Genomic DNA, 22,627 nt, shown 5'->3' with positions numbered 1-22,627 from the left:
TTTTGGCTTTCACCTAACAGGCTTGTTCAGTTCCTTTGTTATAAAACTGATTGGTGGGTGATCCATCTATTCCTTCACTGTAGATCACTCATGAATAAGTCATATTATTACTCCCTTCTTTCTTCTATTGCCCCATAAGTACTAAGCCAGAAAACTAAAGAAAGCATGGGTGTCAATGTGTGAAACAGCTCATGAACCAAATCAATACGATACGAAATTAGTTTATTGGAGCTTGATGTTAATAGGTTTGGATCAAAACAGGTTAACCTATTAAGATATGATTTATAAACAATCAATAATGAGTCTACCCGCTTAACCCGAAATCAATGGTTGACATTCCTCACCAGAACACTCATTTATGTAACCAACTAGCTATTTATAAACTTTTGAGTCAATATATTTTTTATAATTTAAAGAGAGATCAATATCATTTATAGACTCTACAACATTAACAATATGAGTTTCAATTACGACAAGATTCTTTGTCTATACTAATTCAAAATTGTAGAAAATAAGGACATTAAAAGAGTTATGAAGACTATTGTTCCCTGGTCAATTTGCTCAAAACGCATTGTACCTAAAAAAATAAAAAAAAGTGCATTGTTCCTCTTGATTAAGAGTAACAATATGATGATCCGGATCCTAAGTTTTAGACTAGCAAAGTAAGATTTACAATATTTAATATGTACAAAACGATATTTGCTTAGATATTTAATATTATATTTAGAGTAGTGTTACGTATACTTACAAAACTTATTTTATTAGTTTTATAAGAAATTTAAATTTCAGATTTCATAACTTTCAGCATATCTTATATCTGATACGTATAGAAATAAATTTTTCTAAAGTATTTTTTAAATACATTTTTGTATTTTCAAGCAAAAAATTAAAAAGCATCTCCAAATTGTGTTGGGATAAGTCAAGAGTATCCAATAAGTGTCTTCCTTTTTGAAGAAATATTTTAATAATAAAAAATATTGTTATGGTACAAAATATTACAACAGATTAGCTAAATTTCAAATAATTGAACTTTAGCTATAATGACTTCTAAAATATTTTTCGAATTTGAAGATTACTATAAATAGATCAAATATATATTTTATCGATTATATCTCTTTCTTCTTTCTCATCAATTACATATTTAATCTCATTTTGGTATGTTACAAAATTTTATTTACTTCATAGGAAAAACCATTAATTTAATTAAAATATGATTACTAATTCACATATAATAGATAGAATAAAAAATATGATAAAATTAAATTAATTAATAATTAAAAAATAAAATATTTTTTTAAAGTAATATTGTTTTATTACTATATAATGAATAAATAAATAATTTAATGTGAGAATTTGATGCGAGTGAAATAGATAAAGTTAAATTCATCTTATATTATTTTACTATTATATAATAAAAAAATAGTTATTTTAATGTAGAGATTGAAATATCTAAAGCCAAATTCTCCTTATATTAGCTAAAAGTATTCTTTTAACTTTGACTAATTTATTAAGGAATAATGATAGCCTTACCACTCTTTTACCACTCTTTTACCACATTTTTTAATTTTTTATTTTTTTAATTTTTTATTTTTTTACTTAATGATTAAGCAAGTGACTATCACTAAAATTATATATTTTTAAAATTTTTTCTTAATGGTTAAGGATGTTAAAAAAATACTTAAAAGAAAATGATAAAAAAATAAATACACTACAAGTGGTAAAATAGTGGTAAGAAGGTGGTAAGTGTATCATTACCCTTTATTGAGAGTGCTTTAAGATTCTCTATTCAAATAATATTTTCCTAACACCAATAAATTAGAGTGATAATTACGTTGTGACTTTTATTTTTTAAGCATTTCTCACAAGAAGGGTACGTTGAACACCTTTCTATTTTACTTATGAAATAGGGATATTTGTGTAATTTCAAAAAATTGGTACCGTTGTCTCTTGTCAATCAAATCCAATCACCGTCCCTTGGATAATCCTGATTACCGAATCAAACGGTCCAAACTTAAAACAAAAGTTCCAAATTCCCCGTCAAATGCCAAGGCCCAAACCCTACCAAGAAACTAGCCGTTACAAGAGCGTCCCTGTAATCTCAACGTTCCTTCTTTTCCTCCCCTCTAAACCCGGTATTTTCCTTCATTGTTGTCATCGATTCCAGTAAGATCTCTCTTTCTCACTCGCTCACACACACACACACAATCCCTCTAACGGTACAGCTCTCTCAAATTAAAGAAAACCCCAAAACCCATTTCTTTTACGGCGAGTCTTTTCGTTTTTCTGGTCATTTACCGATGAACTTGATCGGCAAGAACGCCGGGGCTGTTCCGGTGACACCAGTGAAGGAATCGTATAGTTCTCGATCCAAGATTCAAGAAAATCTTAAACTTGCGGAGAATTTGAACCCCAATGTCTCTCATTCAAGCCCTGGTCCGAAACTCGGGAGCTCCCCAGTAATTAAATCAGCCAAGGCCCAGAAACCAGCAGCGAAGAATCCCAACCCCGTCCTCTACTCACGGCGTAACAAGATTCGGGAGAGAAAATTCGTTGTGGCGAAAAGGAATTCGAAGAACGAGAATTTTGGGTCGAACGTCGAGTGTAAGTGCAAAGAGAAGGCTCGTGGTGGTAATATCACGAAGTGCTTGTGTATGGCCTATGAGAATCTGAGGGTGTCACAGGAAGAGTTTTTCAAGAATAGAATCGAAGAAGTTGGGGAACCGGACCAGTTGAAGGGTTCCGATATCTCTGAGAGTGAACTTGAAGTGGAAATAGAGAACGGCTTGATGTTACAAGACCTGAAAATAGAAGACGGGTATGAAGGGCAGGAGGAGGAAAATGAATTTTCACCGGCCAACGACACAGACAGTCAAATAGGTAGTTCATCGATTAAGAGGAGGAGGGACAAGTTGTTGGAAGAAGCAAGGAAAAGTGTGCCTGACCCTGGGTCTGGGAGAGTGATGCATTTGGTAAAGGCCTTTGAGAAGCTTCTTTCTATACCGAGTTCAAAGGACTTGGATGAGAAAGATGAGAAAGAAGAAGAAGAGACTAAAAGGAAGGCAATGAAATGGGCTTTACCAGGATTGCAGGCTCCCAAGGTTCCTGAGACGCAGGTTTCGTCTTCTTCTTTCTGTCCATCAGACTTGTTCTTGACATCAGAGAATCTTGGTCTAGATTCGCCAATTTCGGTTTCTTCTTCGTGGGATAGTAGCCAGGGAAGGTGGGTAGCAAATAGCCTGGTTTATTTTATGTAGCTTTAGATTTGACCATTTTGAGTTCCATATACTAGCATGCTCTGATTCAATTTGCGTTGGAATCTTTTCGTGCTTCAGTATTTCAGACAGGACTTCTAGTGTGGGCTGTCGGAGCCGAAGAAATGTAAGATTTATGAACTTTATCAAGAGCTATTGAAGATGAAGGTCGATTGACTTTATTATCTAATACAATCTTTTCTTTTTGGGTTTCAGAGCTCCGAATCTTCTGGAACAATGGGTGGAAGGAGATGGAAGAAGAAGCAGCTTAAGGTCACTAGCCAAAAACCGTTCAAGCTAAGGACAGAGGTAAGTCTAATGAAAGTGAATTGATTGTGAAGGCTTCAGCTTAACTTGTAATGGATCTGCGTCATAACTTTGTCAACTGCATTGCATTGTAGCAAAGAGGAAGAGCAAAGGAGGAGGAATTTATGAAGAAATTACAAGAAATGGTGATACAGGAGGATAGGCAGCGGATACCAATTGCACAAGGCCTACCATGGACAACAGATGAACCAGAGGTAAGGCCAATTTGGTAATAAGCTTTAAGCCAGTAGGTAATCTGGCCTCAATCTTATTAGCACCATAATGTCTGGAGGTAGTTTGCAGACCAATGTTCAAAACCGCATGAAAAGATTAAATTTTTATGGCTTGAGTTTTTAGTTAAAGTACTTGATTGCCGTTAGGAGGCAAAAATTTTATAAGGTTTTGTCTTTACTACCATATATGTGCAGTCAAGGGAGTTAAAGGTCAAGTATTAGTTGTATATGTTTATGATCTTATTTGCATCAATTTGTTGCTTGTCATCTCAGTGCTTGATAAAGCCTCTTGCGAAGGAGAACACGAGGCCTGTAGACCTGAAGCTTTGCAGTGATCTGCGAGCAGTAGAACGTGCTGAGTTTGACCATCAGGTTCTTTTCTAATGATCTCAATTGTTATCATAAGCGTTTTTATGTTTTGTTTCTTTCTTGCTCTGCTTAGTGTTTTTTTTTTTCCAAGTAGCTGGCTAACATGTTAAAAAGTTCTACTGCAGCAAGGAAAGATGTATAATCAGAGCAATGAATAATTTGAAATATATTATAGAAAATAAAATTCTATGCTGAACTGTCCAACGTCTCGCTTACCAAGGGGACAACTTGGATTAATTTCATGGAAGAAGTAGTTTTAAGAAACAGTATAGAGAGATGTTAAATAGGTTAGAGGCCGTATGCCTTTCCCTATTCTTTAGTATAAAACAATCCCAATTTTTGGGATTGATAACTAGAAATTTGAGCAATGATTGATACCTATTCTTGTTTTCCTGTTACAAGAAATGATTGAGCTAGAGACTCAAAGCTTGAATTATTATAACCTTTGATTTGCATGCTTTTGCCGGTTTATGTGCATAACTAGGTAGCAGAGAAGATGAACCTGATTGAGCAATACAAGATGGAAAGAGAGAGATGGGAGAAGGTACATACATGATATGAAAAGTATGATTGTTGAGCCAAATATCATTAATTGTATCTTTACCATATGTATGTGCCCGTACTACACTTGCAGTTGGCGGATGAAGAAGAAATAAGAAGGTTAAGAAAGGAGCTCGTTCCAAAAGCACAGCCTATGCCCTATTTTGACCGGCCTTTCATTCCCAGAAGGTGATCTGGTTTAATTCACCAGGTTCTAGAAGAACATGATTTCATTTCAGTTCTCTTTTTTTTTTTTGTTGGATTATTTCAACCATATTCACCTGTGTGAAATCACAGAACAATAATAAAGGATCTCTCATTCACACACTTTTCATGTGAGGGATCTTGTGTATATAGGATACATATATATAATTCTGCTCACCAAAATTGTAGGCTGCACATGATGGCCAAACAAATCATTCAATGTAATAGCTCAACCAAAGCTATAGTTGCTTGAGACGAGCTATGATCCTCTTTACCATCTGGATGCAACTTTCAGAGAGTAAGAGGACTTGAGTCAATATAGATCATAAATCGTAGCCAAAGAGGCATGGGTTAATAGAAATCTGCTCATCCTGGTGCACTGCCTACAAAATATGGTTTATCCAACCATGATACGCTCCATTATTTCGGAGTCATTTGCATTCGATTAACTGAGTCAGACTGCTAACTAGAGATTTTCAGGCCTGAAGAAGCTATTAAAATCCTTGTTTCTTCCCTTGTAATCTTCGATATATATAAGGGATATAAATGTCTCATCCTGTTGTTTTTGTTTGTTTAAGGTCAATGAAGCATCCCACTCTACCTAGAGAACCAAAGTTCCACATTCCTCAACAAAAGAAGATCAAGTGCTGCCAGTCATGGAATGACACCAGTACCTACACCTACGATGATTGAAAGTAAAAAGAAAATTAGAAAAGAAACTCTGAATATTCATTATTCTGTTTCTTTTCTCTCTCTCTTTTTTTTTTTTTTTTTTGTCTCCTAAGTAAATATCATTATTCTATTGTGACCAGTCGCTCAATAAGCATTCTTTATTCTTTCTCAAGTTTTTATATGAAGCAACCAATTTAGTTGCAATTTTTTATGTCCCTGTGTACTTCTTGTTTTTTATTTTATTTTTAAAATTCTAAACTTCAAAATGGATGGCAACAGAAAATTAGAATGTACTGAAATTAACAAATATAATATTGTCATATAATAAATAAAGAAACCTACAGGAATACGGAGAATGGATGGCCGAGGGAGGGGTGATGGAAGCCTCGTTCGTGCTTAGGTGTTTACAGTCGTATCGGATGGACGAATCAAGGGTTACCTCGGGGCAACATCATGATCTGAATTGGTTGGAAATTAAGATTAACTCGGACTAACACTCAATTCTCGGCAACAAGTGTTTAAACTTTTATTGAAAAATAGCATAATGAAAATATAATACAAAATTGAGATAAATAGAGCTAGGGTTCGGCTATCCATTCCCCAATCTAATGAAATAAATCTACTAATTAAAAAATTAGTAAAATCCATAATTTTTAGAAGTAACAACTCAGTCACTTCCTCCAATCTGCCTCATCTCTAAAATAAAGAGATTTGCCTCACCCCCTACAATCAATGGATTTGACTCATCCTCTAAAATTAATAAATTTGCCAATAAGCATTATCTATAAAATCTAGAGATTTGCTAACAACTTGATCAACCTCTATATGGCAAATGGTTGGTCCTTCTTGCATCTCTGTCAAAAGGCACCCTAGGGACAAACCACACGTGGGAAGAGGTGGCCCTTCTTTTGGCCTTCCCCATCCGCTTCACCTCCCCTTTGTCTATATTTTGTTTTATTATTTTTTATTGGTAATCGGATATATTAGATCATGAATTTTGCTGTCAGCTTATTTGATGGAATGTGATTCTGTGAATGAAAGGAACTAATTGTTCAAAACCAAGAAATAGGATGACATTGAAAATCTAGAGTTTATATTTAATCCAAAAGTAAATAATTTTTAATTTTGAAAATGGTTGGTTCAGCCTTCTAGTACAAAGTATGACCAAGGGCATAATAAAACAAAATTATTAACGAGGTATGGACGGGCGACGGCATAGCCCTTTCGAGAGTCGTTCAGAATCACTTACCCGAGGATGCATAAACGACGGAAAGAAGTAGCACGAACGTATAAATGGCAAAGGTCATTAATGGAGAGAAGCATGGGTGCAGCTTTCCTCTCTAGTATTCATCCATATTAATTTAACAAACATGATTGGAGTTATGGTGGGTAGGATGGAATGTTCATAAGTTAAGTTGGTTAATTATTTTTTCATTGTTGATCTAAATACGACGACAACCCCACATATATATATATATATATATATGTGTGTGTGTGTGTGTGTGTGTATATATATATATATTGAACAAAGAAAGATTGATATCCTTGGGAGTTTGAGAAACGTTGAATAGTTAATAAAATTGTAAGAAATGATTGTCAAAAGACATGATCCACTCTAATACCCTTTTAACCCTCGACATCTAGATAAATTTAGAGTCGCTAAACGTCAAAGCACCAAACTTGAAAAGAAAACATCACCCATTTCCTATCCTAATGAAACACTCAGCAGTAGGAACAAAAAATTGTCTTAACTCAGTAGTTGCCACATTTCTCCAATAAACAACAAGTGCTCCCACCAGACCACGTCAATTGTTCAAGGGGCAACCACGATCCGCCCAGCAACTTGGTCGAGATCCCGCTGGCCAGTTGAAGTGATTCTCCTCCCACTAAGAGAACACCACAAAGAAAAAAAGTATCAGCAAAGAAGATTACAAAAATTCAGTTAGCGATATCATCTCCTTAGCACAATTCCATAACATAAATAAATTTCATAATTGCATAAATGAAATGGGGTGGGGAGAGGAAGTTACAAGATAAGGGTCAAAACGTAATCCTACCAAACAGAAAACAATCTGGCATAATAGCCATAACAAGACAAAACTATACCTTTGGCAGTTTAATGCAAATAAAGAGGAGAACGGAAGGGAGCACAAAAAAGAGAATAGTGATTGTGAGAGACGGGGTAGAAGAAAATTCTACCAAATATAGGAGAAGACCTGCCCAATAGCCATGACAAGACAGAAATATAATTTTGGCACTTTAATGCAAAGAGAGAGGATTGAGACAAAAAGAAGAGGATGGGTGATTACAAGAGAAAGGGAAAATCTAATAGAAGATGAGGGAACATGTCTGTTAAATAGCTCCACCTTCATTAAATTGAAATACTACATTTATGTTTAATAATGAATAGTCTTCATGGAATTGTCAAAACCAAGTGCATTCACCTTGATCCTCGCAATAGGATAACTATTTATAAATAAAAAAGAATCATCATTTAAGTAATGTTTTTTTTTTTTTGATAAGTTTTTTTTTTTATCCTCGCAATAGGATAACTATTTATAAATAAAAAAGAATCATCATTTAAGTAATGTTTTTTTTAATAAGTAATCATCATTTAAGTAATGTTAAGCTCACCCTTTTGGATCAACATCAATAATGTTCATTTTCTGCAACTGTTGTAGAATGTGGCGAGCAACAGCACCACTACTCTTGCAGAAATGTGGAGGGCGGCTTCCATTTCTCTGACTCCCACCATAAATCCTTCGGAAAGAGCCAACACCAAGACCTCCCCGCAAGTATATCTTCCTTGCCATGGAGGCTGCACAAGATTGGGAAGCATATAACATGCACAGAAATCAGCACATTTTCAGATCACAGACATAAGAGAATCTGTTCAGGATGCAGATCAAGATTAAAGACAGAGGGAGAGGCTGCTTACCAGCTCTCACATAATACCAGTCAGGGTCATAGGGAGCCAGCTCCTTGAACTTGGCAGTCTTGACAATATCCGACCACTCAGGCAGCTCCATCTGTTCACGAGAAATGAATGACAGCAAAATTATATCAAGATCCACATGCAATAAAATAACATAAATAAAACCACCACATCACATCGTAGAATACAGCTACAATTCACTTATCAAACAAAACTATGAAAGATAGACGTGCGTGGCAACAATACTGCACAATATCGTACATCAAAACGGCATGCATTTTAGACTCAGTTTCAACTGCTTATCGTATTCTTATATGTTATGAAGCTGGCTACGGGTAGAAGGAGAATGGAAGAATGAAGGTTGAAGAAGAAGAAAGAAGGGTCTGAGAAGATGCAAGGAAGGATTCGCATAATCAAGAGGACAAAAGGGGCCATGGTGTTGTTTCAGTAAAACTCAAGGAGTGGAAGCAACAGTGTCGTTCCAATAAAGGGGGTATATGCTGATTTAGTATGGATTTGTGCACTGCATTTAGTATTGAGTCTGTAGGCTGCGTTTAGCAGTATAAAGTCTGTTGTGTTTGTTATTTCAATTACAAATTGTAGTCTTCCTCGTGGAGTCTATGAGTGAGTGTCAGTACATAAGGGAATTGTTGAAGAGGGGAGGATAGTCTGGAATGTGTTTTGTCTGAAATTACTGGAGGAATTGGGGAGCCTCGAACATCCCCAAACCATAGCCATTTTATTGAATTCCATCCTCTACAATTCATCTCAATTACTGTCTCTATCATGTTCTTAATTCCCATTCTGTCTTCTTCATTGTTATTTCTCAAGTGGGTCCTAACATTCTACTACAGAAACATTATTTCAGCAAACTTTTCAGAATGAAAAGCAACTCAAATTTTAATTTTAAAGAACCAAACCATTCGAGATGCCAATTACCTCATATTCATAGCTCATGAAAAATAATATCAAAGCCGACTAAATTAATAGGAAGCAGTAACATCCTTAAATTTCCACTCATTTCAGCAACATCCAAGTTGATGTCGTTGACAAAATAATACCTAGCCGCATCTAACTCGATAATGCCAAAGCACTCTACCGAAAGAAGATATTGACCCAAGTGCATCGCTCATTGCGCATAGAAATATCTTGAAATGCCATCTCTTTTCACTTGCAGTCACACTTCCTTCTTACAGATAATCAATTCATAATTTATTTGTTTATTACAGCTAAAGAAACCGGAACTGAATCAGAAAAGAAGCTTATGAACTTCACAGAAGCATCGATAGTCACCAGATAAAGGGCGAGATTTGTGTGAACAATAACAGATAAAGTGGGCGAAATTAAGAGAGAGGAATATCGATATGGACACATACCTTGCCGGATCGCTTGAGATGAGCCGAGTAGGCCTTCACGAACTCATGAGGTGAGACGTCCTTGACAGTCGTCGCGGTCGCCATAGCCGAAGCAAGGTGAGAGGCTTGGGTCACACAGGTGAGGGAGGCTTGATCGCTGGGGGGTGCCGAAGCAGATGACTCCTCTCTCTCTCTCGCAAGGGTTTCTGATTTCAGTAGGATCGGCTTTTATATATAGCGGCCACGTTAGATTAGGGTTTCCATTCGTTGCCTCGGTAATGACTTGGTTTCGGGTTTTTTTACCCGACCCAGTAAGGGGTTTTTGTATTGGGCTGAGCTCAGAAAACGGGCTTGCAGTTTGGGTCAAAGTTGTGCAAATATGGGCCGAACTAGTATGAACATTTTCGTGAGATTTATTCCATTACTAAAATTATTTAAGGATTAATCACCAACTGTTCTATAAGAGAGAAAATTAAATAAGCTATTATGAGTTTTGTTATATATAATTATTTTTATATATATTTTTTATATATTTTATTGATATAATTGATTAAAAAAATATTTTATATTAAAAAATAATATAATTAATCACATTAATAAAATATAAAAATATACATAAAAATAATTACACATAAAATCTTTATATTATTATTTATTAAATTGGTGGATAATGGTAAAAAAAATTAAAATACTAATATATATTATTATTATTATTATTACTTGGGCAGGAGAAACACACACCGATTGGGCCTATTCGAGTTATTCGTCTATGGCGACGGAGTGAGTCCAGACTCGCTTTCACTTTTACTCTACAAAATTCACTAAAAAAAAGGCAGCTCCTCCCACTTCTCCCCCACCCCATTCTGTCAAAAACCCTAGACAGAGACGGAGATAGAGAAAAAATGGCATTCAAACAACTTCTAGCCTTGTCTCGCCGATCCCACAGGGCGGCCGCGTCCGCCTTCACACAGACCGTCCGATCGGCGTCGACCTCCCCCGCGATCGCCACGCCTTCATCCCTGCCTTCCTCTTCCCCTCCTCCTCCTGACGCCATGATCTACGACCGACTTGCGGAGGCTGTTAAATCCAAGATTAAGCAGCTCGAAAACCCCGACCCGCGTTTCCTCAAGTACGGTTCGCCTCATCCCGCCGTCGCGGACCATACCCGGATCCTCTCCGCCCCGGAGACTCGAGTGACCACCCTCCCCAACGGCCTCCGCGTTGCCACTGAGTCCAACCTCGCCGTAGGCACCGCCACCGTCGGGGTCTGGATCGACGCCGGGTCGAGGTTCGAGACCGAAGAGACCAACGGCACCGCGCATTTCCTGGAGCACATGATATTCAAGGGCACGGAGAAGAGGACGGCCAGGTCGTTGGAGGAGGAGATCGAGAACATGGGGGGACATCTGAACGCCTACACGTCTAGGGAGCAGACCACATACTATGCCAGGGTTATGGAGAAGGATGTGCCTAGGGCGCTCGATATCTTGGCTGATATCTTGCAGAACTCCAAGTTCGACGAGAACCGCATTAGCCGCGAGCGCGATGTGATTCTCCGGGAAATGGAGGAGGTAAATTAAGGATTTCGTTAGATTAAAGGGTTATACTTGTTGGATTTTGTTGTTGGTTTGACTCTCTTTGTTTGGATAGGTAGATTTTTGAACCTTTTGAATTGGTAAATCGTTGTTATTAAGTTTAACGAATGTAGTTATTTTTTTAGAAGTTTAGCGAGTGTAGTTTGATTTGTCTGATCCGTATTTTATTGGTAATTTTATGTGGTTACACTTTATGCGTCTTTCTTTTCTAATTTTTTACATTTGAGGTAAAGATATTCGGCAAATTATCTGGTTTAGATTTTAGAATTGCGAATTTAAGTTCGGTATTTGAGCCCTATTATCAAATAATTGTACTACATTCGTGATGATGGTATGGTTAAACATGGATTTATCTGTGTTAAAGTTGCTTGTTGGTTCTTCTATCGTGCTTCGTATTGTTAAAGGTTTGATCTCATGAAATCTCTGTAGGTTGAGGGACAAACTGAGGAAGTTATTTTTGACCATTTGCACGCAACTGCCTTCCAGTACACTCCATTGGGCCGAACTATTCTTGGACCTGCTCAGAATATTAGGACAATTACAAAAGATCATCTCCAGAACTACATACAAACGCACTACACGGCCCCCAGAATGGTAGGCACAAACTAACGATTTTCTTCTTCAAATTTATGTTCTTACATTGTAGATCCTTGAAATTGGTGAAGATCTCATCCTGTGTTTAGTTTTATAGCATTTTACATTGATGTGCAAGACTTGCTTTGGGAAGAAATTTTTATGGATTTTTTCGGAGACCTTATCTCAGGTCATTGCTGCTTCTGGAGCTGTGAAGCATGAGGATGTTGTTGAGCAAGTAAAAAAATTGTTCACAAAGTTGTCGTCAGATCCAACTACAGCTACTCAGTTGGTTGCAAAAGAACCAGCAGCTTTTACGGGTTCCGAGGTGGGAATATGTCTTTGAGTACTTCACGATTTCTTCTACTGCTCAAAATTTGCCACTGATAAGTTAAATGTTGATGTTGTAAAAACCAGGTTAGAATAATTGATGATGATGTCCCTTTGGCACAATTTGCGGTTGCTTTTAATGGAGCATCTTGGACAGATCCAGATGCCATTGCTCTGATGGTCATGCAGGCTATGTTGGGTTCGTGGAATAAGAGTGCTAGTGGTGGAAAGCACATGGGGTGAGCTCTTTAAGAAACCAATAACCGTTGTGGCATGTTAGGTTTCTAATTTGAGCCACGCAAGTTCTTCTTTAAGACATTTTCTTCTTCAAGCGCATGCATTAATAATTTGGAAAATCTTTACACAGTTCCAACTTGGCACAGAGGATTGGCATTGATGAAATTGCAGAAAGCATGATGTCTTTTAACACAAACTATAAAGACACTGGATTATTTGGTGTTTATGCTATTGCTAAGGTGAGGTTGCTAACTGTTTTTTTTTTTTTTTTTGGCACTACTGATACTGTGAAATATCTCTTTCATTCAACAGAATATAATGAATGCATTTTTCTTCTTTAAATTGATGAATAAATGTAGACACGGTGCCCTATAAGTGGTTTTTTTGGGGGGTTGGGGCCTGTTTCTTCTCTTATAAGTGGTTTTTTGATAAGTTAAAATGGCTTGTTCATTTGCAAAATTTGAGAGTTCTTTTTTTTGGTAAGTAAGAAACTTTATTGAAGAGAATGAAACTAGGCAAAGCCCATGTTCGCAGGAAGTATACAAAATGAGACACCTAATTACATTTTAGAAAGCTGAAAAAAAGACAAAAACTCATTAACATTCCCTCCCTTAAGAACAATAGCAGAAAACCACGGAATAAGAGAAAACACAAAGAATCCTATTAATACTATCGTTTACTTATGAAAACACAAAGAAATTCCAGATATCCCCCACTGCTCGCTCCTTATTATTGAAGCACCTATCATTCCTTTCCATTCAAATGCACCACATTAAGCACAAAGGTATCATTCTCCACGCCTCAGCCAGTTGAGAGCTATTATGATGCCTATTCCAACATGCTAATAAATCCACCAAACTCTTAGGCATAACCCAACACAACCCAGCTCTACTGAAAATGCCAATTCATAACTCCCTAGCCACTTCACAATGTAAAAGTAAATGGTCAACCGATTCCCCATTGTTCTTACACATTCAACACCACTCCAAAACAATCATACCACATTTCCTTAGATTATCAACCGTCAAAATCTTCCCAAGTGCAGCAGTCCAAATAAAAAATGCCATTTTAGAAGGAACAAGGACCCTCCAAATGCTCTTCCATGGAAAAAAAACTTGCTGTTGGGCATTCAGCACCTTATACAAGGAGCTAACTGAAAACTTATTACTCCCCTTATGCTTCCACTGCATACGATCTCTCCCAACCCCAGCTGCCTTCACTGAATACAGAAAACTGAAGAAATCTGCAAACTCATCAAGTTCCCAGTCTTGAACATTTCTAGTGAAACAAATATTCCAGCGCACAGTCCCATTATCACAACACAACACTTCTGAAACAGCAGCATGCTGGTTTCCAGCCAAGCTGAAAACAGACGGAAAAACAATTTTAAGAGGTCTCTCACTACACCATTCATATTTCATCATGCTAAAACCGAATGCAAACACCTTCTCCAACCTTAATCTGTTTTACAAAAAAGCTCCACCCCTTTCTAATATATTTCCATAAACTAACACCATAAGGCCCCCTCCCCTCCTTAGAACACCATCCCCCCCACTCACACCCATACTTCCGATCAATCACCACTCTCCACAAAGAATCCCCTTCCTGATGATATCTCCACAACCACTTTCCTAATAATGCCTTATTAAAAAAACTTAAGTTACGCATCCCCAAACCACCATTAACATGTGAGCTAAGAAGCAAATGGCTTCTTAATTTCCATTTCTGGCCTGGGTTGGATATTCCCATATGATGTATGACAACCAAAATGATATCTTCACCTCTTCCTCTCTACGATATGTGCACGAACATACCTTTTTTGTCTATATGATGATCTCAAACACATTAGTAGTCGTCATTACTTAAATTTTTTAATTCATTCAATTTGCATATCCAAATGGATTCTTGGACACACCTGTCAGTGATTTACTCATTTACTTATCTTCTGTCTTATCTTTCAGCCGGATGCCTTAGACGATTTAGCATATGCAATAATGAATGAGACCACCAAGTTATGCTGCCGAGTTCTGGAAGAAGATGTTATTCGTGCGCGTAATCAGGTAGCCACTAATGCTTTAGTTTTACATTGAGCAATATCAGATACATGGTTAGTTTTTTTTCTGGACAAAAAAAAATTATTTCTTTCTGAACTGGGTCAAGCTCTTAGAATGAGAGTTTTTGGGACTCTGACTAACAATCTGAATTGGACATTGATGTCAGATACATGGTGACTTTTTTAAATCAAGACTGTTTTAGCGAATATAAAAAGCGATTTATGCTGCATTTACTTTTTCTTATTTGTTGTAGTCAAACGAAATATTGGTTAAATAAGAAGCTTCATAAGGTGGGGCATTGTCCTGGTGTGTTGACATAGTACCAATCGTGACCTATGGCAATTGAAAAGTTTCGGTTGTCATTTGTCCAAAATTATGTCCACATATAGTTAGGTTTATGTAATTCATCACATTTGAAAAATTTATGCCTACAGTTATTGCCACTTACTGGTATCTTTTGTTGCAGTTGAAATCTTCTCTGCTGCTTCACATAGATGGAACAAGTCCTGTAGCTGAAGATATTGGCCGCCAGGTGTGGCTTCTTTCTATACTAGAACAATGAGTCAAAAAATAATTGATTTATGTTTTTTATGTATGTTCTTTTTAAGCTACTGTATGAGAACTAGTATTAAAGCACTGCAAGCAGGGAAATAACTGAACATTTTCATGCTTTTTCCGTGTTGTGGATTCAAATAACATCATTTGACCAGCTAATTGGACTCAGTGGGTCACTCTTATCCTTTCCTTTCACTGGTTGGTTCCTTAGCGCATCATGCATCTTTTTTTATTTTTTTTGATAGGTTAGTGCAATATGCATCTTGTTTGCTGCTTTTTATGTTTGCTTTTGTCAAACCCTGGTTTGAAACATGATTCCACTGTAATTTAATGGCTAATGGTACAATCATTGGCCATTAAAAAAATGGCTAATGGGATGATCTATTGTAAAGTTTAAGTATGTGCTTGCAAGATGATATATGTGCTTTCTGTATGTTTCAGATTTATGGTACCTGCTATAAATGTCAAATTTGATTAAAAAAATTTCCTGTTTTTTTTTTTTAATGTAAAACCGTTAGGCTGCCCCATAATCACGTCTTGGCTAGATGAAATTGAGCCCCACACACACTAAAAATATGTTATTTTCCCATTCTTAATTCCTAATTTTTTCCATGGTATGGTTGTGCATGCAGCTACTTACATATGGACGAAGAATTCCATTTGCAGAGTTGTTTGCCAGAATTGATGCTGTTGATGCTAGCACTGTCAAACGCGTTGCAAACCGATTTATCTGGGACCAGGTAAGGACTAGAACGTACCAAGTTACGAGGCATAGAAAATGAAGTTTAATTTTTTGCCACTTTTTCACCTGTCCGATGATCAAAATGATGTAAGCTGTCTTAATCGAGTGCTTGGTTTTGCAGGACATTGCAATTGCCGCGATGGGGCCCATCCAGTCCTTGCCCGACTACAACCGGTTCAGACGCAGGACTTACTTGAACCGCTATTAGTTTGCGTTTGAAGTTTTCTTTTTGCTCTTGATCCTTGCCTTTGTTGGGTGGTCTGGTCTCACTCGGATAATTTCTTGCACTCTAAGCGGCCAATGCCCTCCGAGAGCTGTCAGGGCCTGGCGCCGTAATTTAATTTGTTTTAGGTCTTTGTTTTTGTAATATTCATATACAGAAATAAGGAAGCTACCATCACAGTTTGTGATTGTGAATTAGGGGACACTGAATTCCTCCCACATTTGCTCTTAATGTTTGAGCCAATACCATTTTTCTTGTCATTTCCGTCTGCTTCTCCAACATGCCATCATAGTCTCTTAGTCTCACATAAGCAACTCTCTTGATTAATTCCTCATTCCTCGGAACTGCCACGTGAATGTCTTCTATGTACCCTCCCTGTAATTTGTATACTATGTTCGAACATAATAATGGCCTTGCCTCACAACAGCTTCTCTATATCCTTCCAAATTATTGAGAAAAATAAAACAAACTCTCTCACTAAATCCTGTCTGAAAAAACAAAACAAAACATAAAGTCTAGATAAATATATATATATATATAATCTCGACAAATTTCTCAAAAGAGAACATCCTGATTCCTGAAATGGAAAAACAAGGTGGGATTAGGAATTTCGAACTGTCTTTAAATGATAATGAAATAGAAAAGCAAGGGAAAACAATCCTGCTCGTCAATTGGAGGAGGCATGATGCATCACGTTTCTTTTATTTGCTTAAATTATTTTGGTCAACAGAGTCGGTAGTTTTGACAACCCAACTCTTGGCACAGGTCTGATCTCTCTCATCTCTGCTTTCTATACCGATGCTCTTTGTAACCTTTTTCTTTCAAACAACTTAATTTTGGACTTTCTACAGCAGTAATGGTCACTAAAATAATACTCAGGATCGCCCAAGTGGTTGCCAATTTGGTCGCCCATAAATTCTTAATTATTGCTTTTTAAGTCAACATGTTCCATAATTTGGAAAACCTAAATATTTAATGACATTTGACCTTTAAATTTATAAAACCCAATTCTCAGGTGGTCTATCTGCACCTCGATTCTCTAATCTGTCCCTTTTTAACCTATTATTTATGCAAAAATAATCCTAATTCATGAATTAAAATCCATAATTTATAATAAGTCGAGCAGGTATGAGCACTTCTATTGGAGAGGTTGGCAATTATTTTATAGAAGAAATCATTCTCATCCATTTGGTTTGCTAGGAATTAGGCTTGAAGCATATCCTAGTCATGACGCCTTTTATGATATGTACATGAACTAAAGTACAGAAAAGCAGACATATTATTTTTGAATTGAAATCCATTTGCCATTTGGAAGCTTTTAACCAATATTCCAACGCCCCTGCACCGATAACATTGACCTCAAAACCAAGTATTATTCTATATAATAATCCCAAACCAGTTCCATAAGAAACCCAATTCACCATCTCCTACTTAAAAAGCCTTTCATGGAGTTCGATTGCAGTACTCTTCAATCCAATATGGCCATGAACACATATGATCATCACCACTATCTTGAAGTAGTTGAAGATGGCGAGCATGATAGTAATGATATTCTCTATGCAGAAATCAGGAGACAGATTTTGCTTTTGACAGCAGATGAGGATGAAGATTTTCAGAAAACCAGACGGAGAAACTCCTCTGGTGTTGCCAAAGGAAGAAGCTCAAAAAACAGCTTAACTTCTGCTTGTAGTTACCCTGCTATATTACAACCTGGAAGCTATTTCAACTGGGGGGAAAATGAGGATGCTAATTCAGTACCTGCGTGGCTCCTGAACCTGTGGAAAAATGGCAATGGAACAGGAGTTTTCATCCCTCAGATTGTCAAATCCAGAACTTATTGTAAGCCAGGTATGTTCCCAATAAATGTCCTTTGTCGGATGACTTTGGAAAAACAATTATCTATATATATATATATATATATATGTTCCTAATTCATGGGACTAACATGTCTATCATGCATGCATGGTTTGCAGGTCGGATGAATAAAAGAATGTACAAGCGGGTGGAGAACATGTATCGTGAACAAATCAAGAGTCGAAGAACCCAGAAATAGAATCTACCTCATCATGGAAGATGCATGCCAATATGACAGGATTGAAAGAAAACAACTACATAGGATGGTCTAAAACATAGAGTGCATGCAGATCAATATTGTAATGTTGAAATAAAATCAACTGCTGCAACAGTGGCAGCTAGCGCCTCTGGAAAATCCTACCTCATTATTCAAGACTCCATAGCAACATGATAATGAAACGGAATGGTTTGTAAATGATCTAAAGCAGCAGATCTCTCTGATGGAAGCAAAATAAAGGTTTTCAGGCATTATGCCGGAATCACAGCATATTTCCATTAATGGCAGTACAGTTAATTATTCTCCAAATTAAGTATATATGCGGAATCATCTAACTGTAGATTGAAAGAAGCATATCCTTTTGAAAAGTGGAAGATATTTTTAAGTGGTGCAATGCATTTTGAATTTATAAGATTATCCCAGAATTTACAAATATGCAAAAGAAGGGAGTAAATTAAGGCCTGTGTATACTGCAGAATGTAGTACTACTGTTGGTCATGTCGATAATCAGCACTGTATGAAAAGGATGGAAATCAGAATCATCTATCCATGCCTAAAGCCTAACATCACAATTCTTAGATTCTAGTAGTATTAAATAAATGTTTAATAAAATATTATCGAACTCATTTTATATATCTATTTTTCACACACTTTAAAAGCTCTTGATCACGACAAGAGACTATTATAGTCACCAGCAAAAACCGAAAGGATTACAATGTCACATGTGAAATTGTAAAATTGAGGAAAATAACATTATAAAAAGATAAAATAAAAAGTAACTACAGTAAGCATTTAGAGAGAGAGAGAACAAAATTAATGGCAGCAATTTGGCTGAAATTTCAATAGTTAAGAGAGTATAGATGGGGAGGGAAGCGATCCAGAAATTAATGTTGGCATGATATTGTACGTACAAAATCAGATACCTACAAAATCGGCCGATTATAACTAAACTTAAAACACTGGCCGTCCGATTATTCCCTCATCCTTGGAGGGAAACCCCTCTCTCTCTCTCTCTCTCTCTCTCTCTCTCTCTCTGTGTCTGTTGTGTTCGTAGACAAAACGTTGTTGTACGTTGTGGTTAGTTTAAAGGCGATATTGATGTCCGCCTCGTAAACATCGAACCCTCCCTACCACCCCTCGCACTCTCCCAGCTTCGAAGTCCCACTATTTTCATTTCTTTTGATCCGTCAGATTTCTCAGATTGTCTGTTTCTTCGATCTCATCGCCAACTTTCCTTTTTTTATTTTTTTTAACCGAATCCGTCACCTCTGTTCCATTTTCACTGCTTCCCCCCACCCATTTTTAAGGAAACTGAGAGAGTGCAGAAGACACCATTAAACAAAACCACAGACCACCAATTCTCTTGTTTCCTAAACTCTGTTTCCAGAAATGGCGTCCTTTTCGGTGCCGTGCCCCAAGACCCACTCGCTCCCCCACCTCCGATCCGGAGTGAAAGATCCTAATACGCACCAACACACGATGCTCTCACTTCATCGCGGTTCCAGTCCCAGACCGTCTGCCTTACACGGATCTTTCCTCGGTGACCCTGTACGTGATTTGTGGTTTTTTGTCTTTATTTTATTCATATTTGTTATTCTCCATCCATGATATTTTAGATCATTTTAGTTTTTTGTTTCTTCTAACACTTCAATTTATATGAATCTCAAGTTTCTTTTTTCGTTTGTATAGGTAATTTTCATTATAAAAACTAAAGAAAACTAGGATTTTTATCTTTTGAAAAAAGCTTATTATTTGATGATTCTTTCCGAGTTTTGCTCTTTTTATTTTTATTTTTTATTTATGTACACTTAATATGAGCCATGTTCTTTATGTGCCATTACTTATTATTCAGTTTGAAAAAGTGGGTGTCACTGGTAAAATTTGTTGTGGGTCGTCGACCTTGACTCGAGAGGAGAGTGTATTAATGGAGTGAATAATTGTGTTTGTAGGATAATTGAAGACTGTAAATTGAATGCAGTTTGTGGTACCCACTGTGAAACAAAATTTTCAGCTTTGAAATTCTCGATTTTCTGTATGGTTTTTGACTAATGCAAATGCGAATGCACTCTACACAAAGATTAAACATGCCTAGTTTCGTTTATGATACTGTTTTTTTCTGCAAAACTTTTATTCTTTTGCTGTATGATTTTGTTTTGCAGAGCCATAACTTGAAGCAATCCAGGGACTGGAAGATGTGTGCAAAGCTGAATGAGGTAAGATTGTTCTCAATAGGCAAGAAAAAAAATACTTACTTGAATGAGATATTCTGTATGAGCACCTACTACAAATCGACTTTCAATCCAGGTTACGGCCAAAAAATCTTCAAATTCTGCACCTGCACTTTCCACAAAGTATGGAGCCCCATCATCAGAAGGGACAGTTGACTCGTCACATCCTGTTCGAGACACTGTTCCTAATGAATCATCAATCTCAGCATTCATGGCTCAAGTATCAGATCTTATCAAGTAAGTAGAAACTTCTTTGGCACTCGCATGCTAGCCGGTATTATTCACTGTTTCATACATGCAAGACACATCTTTCTTGCTGAAATTTGTATTTTTTTTTATAAGCAGACTTGTTGATTCGAGAGATATTGCGGAGTTGCAACTGAAGCAATTGGGCTGTGAGATCTTAATCAGAAGAAAGGAAGCTCTACAGCAGGCAGCTCCTGTTGTTAGTATGCCACCACCCCTTACCCATGTGACGCTTCCATCTCCTCCACCACCAGCCACAGCAGCTGCTCCTGCTTCTGCAAACCCTCCTTCAGCATTGGCACCTGCCTTACCCGCCACTGCAAAGGCAAACACTTCGTCACATCCACCACTGAAATGCCCCATGGCTGGAACCTTCTATCGCTGTCCTGCACCTGGTGAACCACCATTTGTCAAGGTAATTCAGTTTTGGTGACCACTCAAGGGCTTGTCTCCCAAAGGACATGGCAGATGGGAAATCATGTCTTGAACAACTCAATCTGTATATATACTCCGTAATTCACTATAAGGGTATATTATCAAAAAAATATACTCATAATTTTACCATTTTCCAGGTAGGAGATAAAGTCCAGAAAGGTCAGATTGTCTGCATCATCGAGGCAATGAAACTAATGAATGAAATTGAGGTATCTCTTTCCTTGACTGTTCAAATTGAAGTGGGTTGATCCCTACATATTTCTTCAAGGGCCCATTTAGAATATCTTAGTATATCTGAGAATAGTAGTGAAAATGTTTGAGTTAAGATGTTTGATTGGGTTTTGGGAAATGAGAGAGAGAAAAGTTGAATAAAAATATTGTAAAATAAAAAAATATATATTTTAATATTATTTTTTTAAAATTTGAAAAGTGGTAATATTTTTTGTATTTTGTTTGGGAGTTTGTGAATGTTGTAATGATTAGATAATGATTAGATGAAAAGGTCGAAGATTTGAATTTGAAAATGATTTGTGTGAGTGATGTTTAGGAAGGAAATATCTGAAAGTACTTAAAACATTTGTGTTCCCAAACTAACCCCTAAGTTTCATCCTTATTGGCCCCTCCTGCTGTTGTCATGTCTAGAAGGATAAATTATGTCAATCTTCATCGTGGATATGGAGAATCATTCTTGTTGCTTGAATTAGAGAACATTGTCTTGATGGAAAATATTTTTAAATGACCATAATTTTCACATATACATTGTTGTGCTAATATAATTAATTATTCAGTTCTTTTATCCCAATTGAGATTCAAGACCATGCTGCATTTCACCTTGAGGCCCAAAATGACTTAATGCCTGACATTTGTGATTACTAATGTCCAACATTGCGCAGGCTGATCAGTCTGGAACAATAACAGAGATTCTTGTAGAGGAAACAAAGCCAGTTAGTGTAGATACGGTGATCTCTCTCTCTCTCTCTAACACATGCACAAATGCCATAATTTTAACTACATGCATTTATCTGAATTCCCTTTCTTTCTCCTTGCAGCCTCTTTTTGTCATTGTACCGTGAGTCACTAGGAGAGGGCCTCCTTCAAACTTCACGGTGGTAGTCTCTCTTGAATTTAGTTTTCATTGAATTTTCACATTATATTAAAGTTTCTTTTAATCTGTAATTTTAGCTTAATAATGGTTGACTAAGGATGTTCGCTTTTGGCATTATAGTTTGCTACTTGCCATTTACGAAAAAGACAAAGCTGTAGAATGTAAGAGCTTTGCGAAGTGTGTTATAAAGCTTGTGATTGTTTCTTGCATCTTTGAAACTTGGCTAAGATGTAGGTGGTCAAACTCTCTTCTATTAAATGGTAATGGTTACGAGGTTATGAATTTTATCCACTCACCTTCTTATCTTATTTACTTAATGATAAGAAGGAAGCGGTATACAGCACTCTCTCACTGATTTTTTTTTTTAG

At 36.8% G+C, this 22,627-nt stretch overlaps 5 protein-coding genes across 5 annotated transcripts; 4 read left to right on the top strand and 1 right to left on the bottom strand.

Annotated features, from left to right (window-relative positions):
• Window positions 1-2,046: 2,046 nt before the first annotated feature.
• LOC122306912 lies at window positions 2,047-5,714 on the top strand. The gene is made up of 8 exons (XM_043119480.1): window positions 2,047-3,220; window positions 3,333-3,378; window positions 3,468-3,560; window positions 3,653-3,772; window positions 4,064-4,162; window positions 4,644-4,703; window positions 4,794-4,888; window positions 5,482-5,714. The coding sequence occupies exons 1-8, from the start codon at window positions 2,298-2,300 to the stop codon at window positions 5,594-5,596; spliced, it is 1,551 nt and encodes a 516-aa protein (XP_042975414.1). The 5' UTR covers window positions 2,047-2,297; the 3' UTR covers window positions 5,597-5,714.
• Window positions 5,715-7,127: 1,413 nt separating this feature from the next.
• LOC122306913 (40S ribosomal protein S19-3) lies at window positions 7,128-10,081 on the bottom strand. Its single transcript, XM_043119481.1, has 4 exons — window positions 9,887-10,081; window positions 8,514-8,604; window positions 8,210-8,393; window positions 7,128-7,461 (listed from the first exon to the last, which is right to left on the bottom strand). The coding sequence occupies exons 1-4, from the start codon at window positions 9,968-9,970 to the stop codon at window positions 7,389-7,391; spliced, it is 432 nt and encodes a 143-aa protein (XP_042975415.1). The 5' UTR covers window positions 9,971-10,081; the 3' UTR covers window positions 7,128-7,388.
• Window positions 10,082-10,610: 529 nt separating this feature from the next.
• On the top strand, window positions 10,611-16,438 carry LOC122306911 (probable mitochondrial-processing peptidase subunit beta, mitochondrial). The gene is made up of 9 exons (XM_043119479.1): window positions 10,611-11,436; window positions 11,890-12,054; window positions 12,224-12,361; window positions 12,451-12,602; window positions 12,731-12,839; window positions 14,562-14,660; window positions 15,121-15,186; window positions 15,842-15,949; window positions 16,073-16,438. The coding sequence occupies exons 1-9, from the start codon at window positions 10,768-10,770 to the stop codon at window positions 16,157-16,159; spliced, it is 1,593 nt and encodes a 530-aa protein (XP_042975413.1). The 5' UTR covers window positions 10,611-10,767; the 3' UTR covers window positions 16,160-16,438.
• A 396-nt stretch (window positions 16,439-16,834) lies between these two features.
• Window positions 16,835-18,527, top strand: LOC122306910. Its single transcript, XM_043119478.1, has 2 exons — window positions 16,835-18,022; window positions 18,148-18,527. The coding sequence occupies exons 1-2, from the start codon at window positions 17,620-17,622 to the stop codon at window positions 18,225-18,227; spliced, it is 483 nt and encodes a 160-aa protein (XP_042975412.1). The 5' UTR covers window positions 16,835-17,619; the 3' UTR covers window positions 18,228-18,527.
• Window positions 18,528-19,222: 695 nt separating this feature from the next.
• Window positions 19,223-22,468, top strand: LOC122306908 (biotin carboxyl carrier protein of acetyl-CoA carboxylase 2, chloroplastic-like). The gene is made up of 7 exons (XM_043119477.1): window positions 19,223-19,793; window positions 20,405-20,458; window positions 20,550-20,710; window positions 20,819-21,134; window positions 21,292-21,363; window positions 22,048-22,113; window positions 22,204-22,468. Exons 1-7 carry the CDS (start codon window positions 19,635-19,637, stop codon window positions 22,225-22,227), a joined length of 852 nt encoding a protein of 283 aa, XP_042975411.1. The 5' UTR covers window positions 19,223-19,634; the 3' UTR covers window positions 22,228-22,468.
• Window positions 22,469-22,627: the final 159 nt, after the last annotated feature.

The sequence above is a fragment of the Carya illinoinensis genome, chromosome 4 (assembly GCF_018687715.1).
Source record: "Carya illinoinensis cultivar Pawnee chromosome 4, C.illinoinensisPawnee_v1, whole genome shotgun sequence".
Lineage (NCBI taxonomy): Eukaryota > Viridiplantae > Streptophyta > Magnoliopsida > Fagales > Juglandaceae > Carya > Carya illinoinensis.
Note: the sequence above shows the minus strand (reverse complement) of the source record. Positions and strands in the feature narration are given on the sequence as shown.